At 42.5% G+C, this 15,005-nt stretch overlaps 2 protein-coding genes across 4 annotated transcripts in view; one reads left to right on the top strand and one right to left on the bottom strand.

Moving 5' to 3' along the window:
* Nucleotides 1-15,005, bottom strand: part of LOC126919496 (ATP-dependent RNA helicase DHX33) — a 250,860-nt gene that overhangs the window by 217,552 nt on the left and 18,303 nt on the right. The window lies entirely within an intron of this gene.
* On the top strand, nt 878-6,641 carry LOC126919491 (uncharacterized). 2 transcript variants are annotated; one of them, XM_050728795.1, is made up of 2 exons: nt 878-1,386; nt 2,233-6,641. In XM_050728795.1, the coding sequence occupies exon 2, from the start codon at nt 3,221-3,223 to the stop codon at nt 6,254-6,256; it is 3,036 nt and encodes a 1,011-aa protein (XP_050584752.1). In that variant the 5' UTR covers nt 878-1,386; nt 2,233-3,220; the 3' UTR covers nt 6,257-6,641. The 2 variants fall into 2 exon arrangements, with proteins under 2 accessions (XP_050584752.1, XP_050584751.1); XM_050728794.1 differs by lacking the exon at nt 878-1,386 and adding an exon at nt 1,429-1,839.

The following is a 15,005-nucleotide window of genomic DNA, read 5'->3' as shown; positions in this document are numbered from 1 at the left end:
TTTCGAATTCCGTAGCGTTTCGTGATTTTTAATTTCTCTAATGGAGGATTAGACGTAAATGAGGACGATGTTAGGTGGCAGGAATGAAATATTCGGTGTATAATAGGCGGTAGGTAGTGCGCGCTCATCGAACGTTTAATTTACATATGGTAACGTTTAACGCGTTCTCGATCGCTTCTTAGGTCCCGTATCGTTTCTTAAACGATTCGGAAGAGAAATGTTGAGCGTCGAAGGTGAGTTCGAACTTTTCCTAATTTTGTTCCTTGACGATTAAAAGCGCTAGATACGAAATGATTAAACTACGGAGAGTCGCAACGCCGCGCGCTTGTTAAAAACGGCTGTATAAAAAATACTAAGACCAAGTTAAGAAGAAAAAACATTTGCAAATAGACAAACTAAAAGATATAGATATTTACGTGGATTTTTATGTATCGAAGGAGGATTTTTGTCGAGCAAATTCAAATTCGGATCAGGTTAAAGCAAAATGATCGTAGAAGAACTAGTTAATGGCAAAGTTAGCATTAAAATTAATCCAGAGCTAATACAGAGCTAATCGCTTGTCGTTTCTAAATTCAAAACTAGCCCTATCTTCGGCTACTTAATATGTTAATCGAACGAATCGGATAACGTAAAGTCGGTCGTTAAAATAATAGTAGAGATTAGTTCCATCGGCATACTTGCGCGATAGTTTGAAAACAGGTAATAAATTCGCGTAGCCGATCAATTTTTCGATTTACGCGATACTACGCAGCTATCTATCGCCGACGTACGCCTCTGTGTGACTCTAGGGAGATTTAATTAATTAATTTACATATCTCGTATTTCATGCATAAAAATTAATATCAATTATTCGATTTATAGGTCCACTGCTGACACGCTTCCATGTAAATGCGAAGATATCCGGTTAATTAATTCACGCGTGAAATTTCGCAACCAAACGGATTACAAACGATCGTTGCCATTGACAAACGTGCGTGAATTTAAAATCGGCGTAATTGATTAATTCGAGCGTTAAATATATCAATTTAGAAACGTAGCAGCGGACACGCCTCTTCCGTTTCCGATCCTTGGCGCGAATTTCTCTCTTTTTATCAGAAATTGAAAAGTAAGACAAAGATCGTGGCTTTAGAAGCAAGGGAATCGTGGTAAAACGAGTTACCTTCGTTTCATCGATCCCGAAATCGAATGGAGCGCCGCGCCGTTCGAGAGGAATGCAGGTTACGCGTTGTCCTTCTGCCGAACGTGTCCCGTTATCCGTGCCTCTGCGCCCAACCTGTGCACGTGTTTAAACCAACAGATGCTGAAAAGACAGCGGAAAGACCGGTGGAATCCTACGGGGCAGGTTACGCACTTTCCACACTTTTGGCGCGGACGTTAATTATCAAGGTGCGTACGAGGCTGGTCGTATAGTAAGACCTAGTCAGTCGGTCGTTCGGCCTTGGGAGAGTAAACTCCGCTGGAAACGCACCCTCTTCTCGCCCGAATGCTCGGAAAAATCGACGCTTCGACGAGCTCGATACCGTCCGATTATCTTCGAATTCTAAAGATAGATACTTTAAATTTCGTGTAAGCCGCTAGTTGGTGTTTCTTTACCGTACAGCGTATCAACGAATCGCTCGATTTTCGACAAATCTTTGCGAGTATCGTTTACCGGTGAATTTAGCGGTGGATCAACGATTCGGTGTGATCGTACCGAAACGGACATGGAAAGGATCGTGATGAGAAGTGTGCTGAAATTTCTAGTGAAAAGTGTCGATTAATTTAGGATGCTTATTCGCTGAGATAAATTCCTACAGATAAATTCGTGCGTATCGATTCGCGGATGCAGTGCAGTGGGAAGTATGTCGATATATTTTAGTATAAATTCTTAGATTGGAATTTTCTAAATGAACTTGTTTAGAAACAGAGCGATATATCATCGTGCAACGAAAGATGTTTCGTTGAAAATTCCTACCGCAAATCTTTCGCATCGAACAAACAAAAAGGAAATAACAACGGTATTTCCACGAAAGTGGAACAGAAATTATCTATCCGATAGTTTTTCCATTTTATATTTATCAATCGAATTTGAACGTTATTAATTTAATTTCTGCATCCATTACCCTTTTTTTTTTTTTTTTCTTTTTTTTTCTTTTTTTTTTTTTTGAAAAAGATATTACGGCGTGTGGATTTAGAGATTCTCTTCGTCAAACTACTGGCTAATGAGTTTCATCGTTGTTTGATACTTTACAGCAACGAGCAACGTGAACCGTAGAGACGAACGAACGAAGAAACGTAGAAATATGGAAGCCGCAAACGGTGAGTCGATATCCTCGGAGATAAAGTATAACGATTGACCCGTAAAAAAAAGCAGCGAGATTCCACCTCTCGACGTGATTCTCTCTCCATCGATCGGAACTTTTATTCGAGACATTTAAAAACCGATAAACTTCAAATTAGAAACAATAGGATGCAACGCTCGAGCCAATTTATCTAACATTCGAAATTCTCTGGTTGTTATACATCGTATACTGGTCTACTCTCTTTCGCACGATACAACGGAGAAATCACGAAGGAGAGAGAACGTATTCGTTCAATTATTTCTACGAAACGATCGCTACTGTCGAGTGAGCTGAAAAATTTCTCGTCAAAGTCAAGAACCATAAAATATTAATTTACCACCAACACAGATATCCGTTTGGAAACTATATTTGTAACGTTAACGATCGTAATTTCGATATAACAAGGTACGATACGAACGACCAGAGATGAGATTAGATGAGAAACGTTCTTTTCGAGGTTAAAACGACGATGACGCGCGAACATGAGAAAAATTCATCCTCGAACTGCTTCTCGAAATCGACGAGCGCGAATGATATCGATTAAGCAACGATCTGCAAAGAATAAACGATTGACGTAAATAATCGACGGGCAATTAAAGGACGAACGTTGGCACAGAAAGACCGGAAAAACTGGAAAGACTGGAAAGAGAGCGCCTAAAGTTACGTTGAGAGCGCCACGTCGAAGAAGGTTGGAATGATGAGTCATCGGGGAACCGGACGAAAGCACGATGAGAGGCAGAGGAAAAGGGGACACGAGAGGGGACACGAAAGGGGGAGAGGACAGGCTGGTTGAAAGTCGAGCGATCCGTGATTCGAGTGGCGAAAAAAGAGACGCTGACAAGGCTCGTTCCGACCGTTTATTTCTATATCTACCCGTCGGTGGATTTACATAAGGATCAATGTCGCCTATTCCTCCGGTTCTGATGCTGTGGCTTCTGCTGGTGTCGCTGCCGCTGCCGCCGGCGCAAGCCGGCGAAATGATGGATCTCTTTGCTCTGATACGGGGAACGCTTAAATATTGGCGTAGAATCTACCAGATGTACGAGGAGGAAGTGGCTCTCGGCTATTGTTGGGCGGAGTACTTTCTGCATCACGAGGAAGACGCGACGAACGCCACGAGCCCGTCGTCCCAGTCGATCGACCCATCGAATTTTCTGCCAGTGGAAAACGACGGTTTTGGAAAACACCACTGGAACCATTGGGGGGTTATTGCGATAGAAAACCGCGGGACGCGTTATCGCAGCAAACGATCTTATGCGATACAGAGTTCGACGAGGAAAGAAGAAATTTTTGACGCATCGAGAAATTCTAAGACGATGTACTGGCGCACAAAGCAAAGGTATAAGTGGAGAGGGAACGGACTCGAATCGAATTTCACGCGTAATAAGAACAATCGTTCTACGAGTTGCGCGAACTTTCCCAGCAATACGGAAAGGAAACTTGCCGTTTTGACGGCGGACAGCGGCAAAGAAACGCTAAAATCTACGAAGGAAAGAGAAATTTCAAAGACTCGGGAGAAGAATTTTAGCCCGTGCTCGAAAAACACGGAAAACGTAGCGTCCGAATCGAATAACTTATCGGAATTGAGATCGAATTGGAGATTCGCCGAGGTGTCGAGTAATTTGGCGAATCGTAATAAGCGATCCTATAGAGCGCACAATTTTAAGGAGAAAGATGAAATTTCGAAAATCTTAAACAAGCATGTTCGTGCATCGTCAAAAAATTGGACGCCGACGAATGTGAATTTTCGAACGATCGAATTTCCTATCGATACGCGGGAATATAGCTATAGCGAGAGTTCTCGCGGAACGCTGAATTCAACGAAGGAAAAGGAGATTTCGGAGAATATCGGTGGGAGGGACGCGACTCCTATTGAGAAATCTGTGCATATAGCTTCAAACGCGAGTCTAGGATCTAGCGTGACAGAGTTCGAGTGGAATAGAAAAAATTCGATTTCTAGATCTAACGCGAACAACGATCCTGCCAACTTTGTGAAATCGGTAGCTTCGAAACTAATTTCCAAGGTTTCACCGAAGAATTCAAAGACTACCGAATGGAACGTTTCGGTTAAAAAGTCCGCGACTTTCGATACGCATTCGGGAACCGACGAAGCAAAACTAGAAGCAAACGTGAAAACTCGGAATCCGGGGAACGACGATCCCGTAAAGTACGAAAGATTTCCTAGGAATGCACCGCGTCGTAGTAGACGTTCCTCTGAAATATCGAACTCCGTAGACGCGAATATCGAGGAAACGTCGAAGATCGCTAGCGATGCCTTTGCTCGAGAACTCGCAAGTTGGAGCACACGCTCGAAAACTAGCAAGACGAAGTTTAAATCGAACGTGTTATGCTCGAGTTCCAGACGGAAGGATATCGATCCTGTAACCGATCGGATCGAACGGGCATTTCCCAAAGATACGCGGCACGATTACTCTGCCCTCGCCGACAAACGTTTCATCGAACCGTCGTACCTGCTTCGAAACTCGAACGTGGACAAATTTTCAAATACTTCGAAGAGTAGTATTTTTGAAAGAAGAAAGGGTAGAAAAGTGGCCGTCGAAGAGGCAACTTCCGACGTACGCTCGAAAACCAGCAAAGTGAAAGTTTGGTCGAACGAGCGGAGAAACGCTGTTGGCTCTGATTCGAGATCGATAAACCGTGTCTGTCAGAAAGGTATTTGGCTCGCGATCGTCGACGACGTCGAAGGAGTCTCGTTGCTCGTTCCATCTTCGTCGACGAAAGAACAACCGGAGAATCGGCAGGATCGCTCGTCCCCGAGGGAGAAAACGGAGAAGATGGCGCGGATGGACGCGGAATTTAAAAGAACTCGAGCAGAAGGCGATCTTAGCAGAAAGTCGGAGAATCTCCGAGTGGATAGGCGTCGTAAACTTCTATTCTCGAAGACGAATCGCGTTACTTCCGGTACGGTCTCGCGACTAGAGCCATCGAAACGATCTCGTTCGTTGCCTCTCGGAGAGATCGCCTCGTTGAATCGGAGATTTAAGAACACCGAGACGAGCAATCGAGTCGATAATAGTAGGAAACCGAGCGATGTTTTCCGCCTGAGAAAGTTCGGCCCGTCGATGCTCGCGTTTCAAAATACGGCGACTTGGTGGGACAATTACCGGCAAAATTTACGTCGTAAACGTGACGCGAACGATCGTACAAGAAGCCGGTTCGTTCGGTCTCCGTCGAAGAGCAAACCCGTCGCTTTCTACAACGCGATGACTCTGCGTGAGATTGCGAGATTCGGCGCGAGGTACGCCACGTCCGACTACGATATTTGGACGAACGGCATCAAAAATCTATCGAGAAGCGAGGAAGGATCGTCGGAGGGAACTAGATTCGACGATCCGAAGGAAACGGTATATCGTTCGAAGCGATACCAAGATAGCGGTCTAGCGACGAGCCGCGAATCACCCATTGTCGTCGAAGAAGCCGAAAGCGGTCTCTTTCGCCTAAAATCGGAGAGGAAAATTCGGAAATGGCTGCAAAGTCGAAAGGAATGGAACGCCTCGAAACGATCGTCGACCACGAACGATGATAATCGGTATCGAAGGAACGATCACGGTTACATCGTTGAGACGTCGGTTACCGAACGAACGGGAAAAAAGTCAGCTACTCGACGTCCCGAGGGAGGTCCCTCGTTACTTCCCGTCACCTACCAACGATTTATGGGGGATTACGGCAGTCGATCGTCGAGGACTAAGGATCAAGGTCGACGATTCTCGATGGCAAAAGTCGAGACACGTGAAACGAATAGAGCTCGCGACACGCTTTTCTATTTTCGCCAAGTGTTTATGGGTTTTTTAAGGACCTTGGGATTCTTCTTGAACGTGGGTAGACAGCTGATGGATTACGTGGACTCGAACAGCGTGCTCGCTTGCACCAAGGACTATTTACTGGGCAAGGCTGTTCATTGGATAGATTCGTGAATCGCGAGAATAGCGATTCGAAGCGAAAGAGAGAAAGAGAGATCGTTTCTTTCGCCGGACTACTGGAAAGTAGAACGGGTGCAAATGGCCAAGCGAATACGGCTTTAGTCGTTAGATACGAGGTCGGTAAATGGATTTACTAAGGTGAGTCACGATTGTTCGCTTAATTTGAGTTGTATTTTATAGATCGACCGTCTTACTTGGGTAATGTTATTCGCGCGAATCAAGCTTCGTCGTACTCGCGGCAAGATGGAACGAGCATACCGAATTCGATAGATTTTCCTTCGAAGAACGAAATACCCGAGTACTTTGCGCATACATTTTATGACTCATCTTAGTTACGGCGTTTTATTTACCAGGTGCTTCTTTATTAAGGTTAAAACAACGGATGAGCGAGGAATCCGTTATATCGCCGTGGTAGTAGCTTTTATCGTAGCATGTACGATTGCTGCGTGTGATCGTTGCGTTTCTCGATTATATTTAGCGTTTGTTTAGATTTCGTATTTCGTATATGCGACGAAAATGTACCGACTCGTACAAATATAGCTTCGTAAAATAACCTGTTACTGGGATGGGTTGTATTTATTTGAAAATTGGCCGAATTATTTCTCTCCGCTTATCGTTGGAAACTTTGACGATTATTCTCGATCAAGCTCTTGATTCTTAGTACGGATCATCGATAATCTAAAGAAGATAGCTCGTTGGAAGGCTAAAATAATTAGATATCGAACTCTTTGCTGCTCGTTTCTACGTCTACTTATTAGTAGCCAAGCGTCTTTATCTTTCAAACGTGTCGTCATCAAACGTGTTATTTGTTACGCAATGTTAGACATATTTCTTTGATTTAACCAATAAGTGTGTAATCGAAAGATAACTTGTAACATAGGAGACTAAGATTTCTATATTTATTAAATATTTCTATATTTCTTTACATATATATCGTTTTATCTGTGTATATCTTACTCTTACACTTATATTTCAAATAAGTTCGATTCACATATCTTCGTTGTACTTGGTAATATCACGAGACAAGATTATTCGATAAAACCAGGCGCGAACGAACGCGCGATTTGACTCGAAGGAACGCCATCAAAGACTTTGCGATTACCGTCGAAATGCTACCCCTAGAGCGTCGTCGTTACCTGCAAACGCAAAAACCACGCCTGCTAGCCTCGCTAGAGGGACCGCCTTCGGTTTTCTTATCCGGCGATAAGACTCGGTAGTCGCATCAACCAGCTCCTGAAATCTGAAAATACAGAGGGTCCGAAATCGATCGTAAAAGTCCCTGCAAAAGAATCCGATGGCTGTACTTATCCTATGAAAAAAAAAAAATCAATATACAAAGAAGATGATGATTTTAACGACACGACGAACGAGACTTGGCCCACTTTTATTTTTACCCCTAATCGTAATTCTCCTCGATCGTAGCTTGGATAGACCATTTTGCAAGTGACAAGGATAAAACTCCACGTAGCAGAGAACCGTTGCCAAACGCTTAACCAACGATTTGCTTTTGCGCGACATCTCCTCGTCCTAGTCCTAAATTCAAACTACAGCGTCCGTATGAAATGGAAGATGCTCGCGTTCCAACGTTCGTTGTACGATTGCGATTTATAGGCAAACCGCGTCGATAATGTTATAAAAGAGTGGTAAATGCGTCTCGTCGATCGTAATCGTTAATCCCTGCTGTTCGTTTTCAGCGATCCAACGCAACCATGGTCGGGCGTTATCGATCGGCCGAGATATCGGACACGATCGAAGGAGAAGCCCGTTCTGCGAGACAGGGCTCGATTAACAGGTGGACGATAACGCGAGTGCCGTGGACCGTTCGGTGTTACAATTAAGAGCGGCGATCGATCCCCAGAAACAGCTGTCCGTCGTAGTCGATAACGGGCATCGCGAATGAATTTTTGATGCCACCTGTTGCTGCTACGAGCTTCCTCTTTCCCTCTGTTTCTCCTTGTCTCTTTCCTTTCTTTGTTACGTCGCGCCTTGATCTCTCCTCTCCTCGCAGTATCGACACAGCGAAGCAACGTGGATGTGCGCTGTGGTTCACGAGTGGATCGACTTTGACGACATTGTTCGCATTCTTTGACGAATTCCGTAGATATCTCGCGAAATCAGCCAGGTACCGAAGTTCGCCAAGATAGCCACGTTTCTACGATCGTTTTTTTTCTTGTTGTATAGGCCGTAACTAGGTCTTCGTTGATAGTTGATAGTTAAGTAGACGTTGTTGATGCATAGTCCGAGAGTTTGCGGTAAGGACGCGATGGTTTCGAGCTGAGCATTCAGCTATTCCAACAATTCCGCTAGAATCGAAGGTAGATCGTATAGACCAAAGTGTCGATTAACCACCAACTAAGACTACGATCGCTCGCTTGCGAACAACGGCCCAAGCTATTTCCCAATATCAGATCGTACGACGAGTATTTCGATCTCGTAGAATTTTTGTTGTATTCGACGCTGGATGTTCTCGCGTTGACACGAAATTACGTTTCAACGTATTGGATGAACGCGAAGAAAATTTCAACGCGTCGACGAATTTCTACGTAGTTGATCATTAAGAATCGGCCTAGTTTCGACGAAAGTATAATTGCGAATCGCCATACATTTCCCTGTGACTCTATCGATGCTTCTTTCTAACGGTAAGTACACCCCTGTGTCGAAAGGTATAGCTAACTTGCATTTGCGTTGGTTGCGCGACGAATATTTTAATATATTTTTCGCGAAAACACAGACGAACGACGGTGAGAGTGGAGCACGACGCGATTGTATCGCATTCGACTATAGACATGGTTGCGCGGTCGCTGGTCGTTTCCCTGCGTAATAATTGTTTATTCGCTATAATCGCGATTTATTTACAATGCACGATATAGGGAAGCACGATTCGACGAACGTGCATTCGGTAGGAAATTCCGGAAACGATTCTCCGTCCTCCAATGTTTCATGGATATCGATCGACCGTTTTCTTCGTTTTCTACCGCGATGCACGTAAGCTTCGACGTCGCAGACTGTGGCCATCAAATCCTCGCGATAACGCGTTATTTCCGGTGGAACCTGGTGCGAATCTGGTACACCGTGATAGGACACGTAAACATTATTTTCCGTAATTCGTTTTTAACTTTTAATTTACTTGACGCGATGGATTTCATAACGGTATTAGCGTCTAAAGCTAATCCCGTGAAATTATAAGCATAGTTGCGTTACGATTTAAAGATTACGATAGAACCTACTGCCAAGAGAGACGATACAAGTATCTTTAACGTTTTCATATAGCCGATGAAACTGTTTTCAAGTAAATATCTGAGACTCTGAAAATCAATTTTATTTACGCATTTTTCGTAGAGGATTCGTAAGAATAAAAGAAGAATGAAATTTAAGAATCGCTGCTTACGCCAGAATCGAAGATCGAAATTTAACGGATTATCGACAAGTCTGTTGCAACGCTCTTTATTCATAAAGTTGAAAAAGAAGAATTTGAATATCTGCGAAAGATATCAGGTACGTTTATGCCGTTCGTATAATGCAGACATTTAAGCCGTTGAAAGTTGCGTCGCTATCTTCGCATTATGCTAATAAAATAGATCTCGGCGATATTTACGTTCGAAATGTAACCATGCATGGGGATGATACGGCGAGCGTGAAAATTTATTCAAATAGGACAACAGGTTCGCGGTAGGAGATCGTCGTAGGGTGTCACTGATGATAAAAACTGCAAAAATAAAGGACAATGTTAAAAGTCTCTTTTTTATTCGCTATGGCGTTTCTATTTCTAAATAACGAGCCCGTAGATCCATTAAACGATATAATTTCCAATCGTAGTAACTGATATAAAGATATACTTTAATTTGAGTATATCACTCGAGCGACAAATAAACACCTATTCGATATTAATCGTATTCCTTTGATTCGTTAAACTCGACGATCCGACGTCGACGCCCTCCTTACCAAGGCTTGAATAACCCGCGAACAAGAAAATGGTCGGGTGTTCGTGAAAGGATTGAAAGTCCTGAATGGGCTCGTGAACGAAGAGTACGATGAAGATCAAACAGAGAGGGAGGGAGAGAGGATCCAAGACCCGTCAAAGAGACAAGAAGGACGATGAAAGGCAAAATGATAAGCGACAGAGAGATAGGAGCGATCATTTATGTAGTATGCTTGGAACTCGCGTGGAACGGAAACCTTCTTGTTTTCTCTCTCTCTCTCTCTCTCTCTCTCTCTCTCTCTCTCTACTTTCCCTCAAACGACTTGTTGACATTGTCTCGCGTATAGCACGAGCAGGATGTTGATTAAACGCGGCGAAAACTATGCCCTGTATGAACGACCATGATACACAAGGAACGCGTTTATTTCGCTCATCCGCCTTCTCGTTCATTCTTCGTCTTAAAGATTTTCGTTTACACGTTCGCATTTATATGTATATCCGGCTGTCACACCGACCGACGAGTAGCTCGGAAAGGGGGAGGATATTCTTCAGGGGAGATCGTACGTGGATGTGTACGAACGAATTGGATACAACAAGAACGAGGGATACGTCGTTTACCTCTCCGACTGATTCTAAGTAATTCCAGATACGTCTTATAACGGTATTATCATGTACGAAATGTAGACGGCTTTAGCTTAATTGGGAAAGTACTCGGCCGACGAGCGGAGGAATTTCGAATCTTGGTCTAACAAAACCCGATCGGCCGAATATTTTTCCCTCTACGGAAGAGCACGGCTAAAGATAAAACGCGTAAAGATAACTCGAGTTTTTACGCGCGTTGATACAGAAATACGCTGTGCATATAGTCTATCGTGGTAAACTTAGGAGAAGCTTAAAACAAGCTTTATAAATTATGTACGAAGCTATAAATTGGGTCTTTCTGGGTGGTGAACGCGTCGCAGGCTAGATATTTCGCGGATCCTTGGTAAAATCAGCGACGCTTCTTACGCGTGTCTATAATTACAAGAGATAAACGCATCTTGGATTAGAAAAGAAAGCCTAGCTTTATATTTCATCCGGTATAAATTTATCTATAGTTTTATTAACGCGTATGTACAAGCGATGTAACAAAGTTTTTATAGAGATGAAAAGGTGTCCAATCGGAACGAACAATCGGCGAACGTATTGATAAATCTTACTTTGATCGTTACGAGGCAAGTACCTTCTCCGCTTAAATCATTTATAGCTATTTGAAAAAAAAAAAAGAAGGAAGAAAAAGAAACTCAAACAACGACCGCATCTACGTATAAACTAACCGTCCATCTCATCTTCCTTCTCTAGCAAACTAGCAAAAAAAAAAAAAAGAAAAGAAAAGAAAGGAAAGAAGAAGAAGAAGAAAGGAAGACGAAACTGCAGAAGCCAGAAAGCAGAAGTTAGCTCGCGGCCCCGGAAGTCCATCATTCACCGGTAATCATCCACGCTCGTATTCGCAGTCACCGACACACATTCGGTACACCGAGCCGCTAAAGAAAAAGGGCCGCGTAAATACAGAGGAGAAAGGGTTGGTGAACGGAAGAGAGGATGCCACCATGGGCCAGCATTCAGAGGGGAATTCGTTATTAAGGGGCTGTTAGGGATCGTCTTACGAAAGGCGGACTCGCGCGACCCCCGTGGCGATCTATAGAAAGAAAGACGAAAGGGATACCGACTCTTTCGTGTCTCCTCGAGGAAGCGCGCGCCTATTTCCGGCCCCTTTCAATTCTCTGTTTTTCACAGATGCCCCTATTCAACCTGTCGCGACGTCATCAGACCGACTCGAATTCCTACCATCGTCGGACTCGTAAATATTTAATTCTTAATCACGCGACCCGTGTACACAGACATCGTCGAACGACGTCGAATGGAAAAACGGAATAGGGTTCGCGGTTTCCTGTTCGTTCTTGTCCGGTATGCCATGCACGTTGCCACGATTATTCCAGGCCTCTTTTCCCAACTTTATAGAACCCTCGCTATCTCCATTTGTCTCCTTTCGTGTATTATGTACAGCCAACTCACGTCGGTTGAATGGTCTTCTTGACTAACCGACGCGACAGCCTCCGGGATTCTTTTGAACCACGGGGTAATTAATCCTACCCTAGCCTATATCTCTTTTGATCCTGCCAGCTCTGCGTCGCAGCTAGAAAATCGTGTCCCGACGAATGGCATTGAAAGAATTGCGAGCGGATTGTTTGCGTTTTGTTGATATATATATATATATATATATATATTAAACCCTGAGTTAAACTCGCTTTTTCAACGACTAGTTTCCTGCACCTTTGAAATTACGATCGACGCTATTCGTATGTACGATATCCATTGATTCGACAAAAAACTCTTATTTCGTATCATTTCGTTCTATTCGAAACTGCTTAAAATATATAAAGGAATTTGCGAAAGACTGTCGTATTGAAATATATGGAAAGTAATACGAATAATATTGTTGAAAAGTGGAAGTAACATTGGAAAAGTAATTTATTTGAACAGTTACGATAAGAGAAAGAGAAATGCCATTATCCCTGTATATCGTAGTTCGCTTGAAATCTATTTTAAGGGACTGTTGAAACAGGCGCAAGTAGTATAGATTTGAGTTAGGTCAGACATAGGTCGCTGGGTATAAGAAGCTATTTCTAGTAGATACCGAAGTCGGTCAATTTTAGTCACTTCTGTTAATAGCTTTATAATTACGTAACTAGTTTTATCGCGTTCAAATTGTTAGAAGCTATTTTCTAAACAAATTTATCTACGATAATGTATTGACGCTTTCAAATATTAAAAAGACTTATCGTATTAAAGATATATACGCTCGACCCTTTTATAACACGGTAATTCCGAGAACATGGTTTCGATATACAACGGTACAAGAAATGCGACAGCCCTCCTATAACGCGATATCCCTGTAACACGGTTTCGATAGAACGCACGGAACCAGTTAACCTTGCTATTATATACACACGCATATACATACATATATATATTATTAGCCGAAAATTTCTAACTCTCGTTCCATTTATAAACGTCCCATTTATAAAAGAATTATCAAAAAAAAAAAAAAAAAAAAAAAAAAAAAAAAAAAAACATACGCGATTCGAATACAAGACGTCAGGTCTCAAGACGTACTTTACATATTCGAGAGGTGTAATCCTCCGGATGGTTCAACAACTTTACTTACATGGTATTTTATCCATTTTCAAAAAATTAGATAAAAATTTTTATAAGCCCTCGTCTTTTGTACCTTGATAAAACTCGATAAAAATTAAAAATCACGAAATTAAAATCGTTGAAATTTTGTAGGATATAGGTATTCAAAGCGCAACATCGATACGTCGATTCTAAAAAATCGACCACCTTTGTCTCGCCTCTCGCATTTCCCCTGAAATTCTTGTTGCGTGATTCGCTGGTTCGCTTTTCAAGCGATCGAATGCTTTGAAACGCGTGCAAAAAAGCACGAAACGAATAAATTCGTCGCGAACTCGCACGATTTTTAATCGATGGAAACGCGTGCTTTCAATGACAAAGTGCGGAAAACGAGTTTAAATAAAAAATCTCTCTGAAGGCATACACGTTAATGCGTTAACCGATCCGATCTCTGTGCAAACAGACTGGAATTTTCATCTAACCTAACGGTAACCTGCGGTGTTTCGCAAGTAGATATAAAATGCTTTTCAGATATAAAACGTCATAGGATCGTTCGTGCTTGGAACAAAAGCAACAACATTAAGGAACAAGAAAGAAGAGAACGTAACATTTCTGGTAAAATTTCTCTAAACATTTGGTCATTCTTTCGTCAACTATTCTTCGAACATTCGGTAACACGAGCGAAGATTAAACGCCTATGCCTAGGAAATAGGATTCTTGTGTAAATCGAGATTACGTGCGCCATGAAATATTCACTTATAGTCAAGAATGGCATGATCGTCGTTTTAAACACCTCGTAAAATACGTTTAGCGCGTACAAATATTCTTAGCATCTCTTTATATCGCTATCGGGCGTCCGACGAATACCGTAAAGCATTTATCTATAAAAAAAAATGTAAAAATTTATCTATATCGCTTAACGATTTGATGTAACAAAATTTGTACGATCTTTCGCGATACACGTAGCTATTCAACCGAACAGTCCAACGGTCCAGTTACAAGCTTTTAATGGCTGTTTAAATAGAGAACGTTAGATAGAGAATATTATTAGTAGAGAAAACTTTATAATTCCAATTCACATGGTCGTTAAAGGTACCGAACGTAGGAGCTAAAGCAATTTTTCCGGTAGCTAAAGCAAGGCAATTAAAATTCGAATAATTACTCGCACGACTCGCGTTCCAATCGAAAGCTGTTGCACGCGCTAGCCAATTGAGAAATTTCGCGAGGAGCAACGTGAATACGCGAAATCAAAGGGGAAACGCGGTCGAATTTTAAGCCGATTGCTTAAATCACCGGATGTTTGCAACCGTAATGTCTGCGATGATTCCGACCAATAAAGATTTAACGTTGAAGTCTCTTAATTTTTCTAGTAAAGAATCAAGGTTTCTTTCCCTCGTTCCACTCTCTCCTCCGCGACTTTGACCCAAAATTACGACGCTGGAATCAAATAACCGAGAGAATTACTCCCTCGGGGGTGAAATAAATTCGCCGATTCTTCCTATCCGATATTTAACGTCCTATGTCTGTTCGTTATGACGTATACCTATCGTTTGCGTACTCCGTCTATCGTTTCGCGATTTGATCTGGTAATCGAAACGGAGTGTCGGAACTTTGTTGGAAAGAGCATTGGTATTCTCGGTACGCGTACTT

This window comes from Bombus affinis, chromosome 8 (assembly GCF_024516045.1).
Source record: "Bombus affinis isolate iyBomAffi1 chromosome 8, iyBomAffi1.2, whole genome shotgun sequence".
Taxonomy (NCBI): Eukaryota; Metazoa; Arthropoda; class Insecta; order Hymenoptera; family Apidae; genus Bombus; species Bombus affinis.
This window is presented reverse-complemented; position numbering and strand designations above follow the sequence as displayed.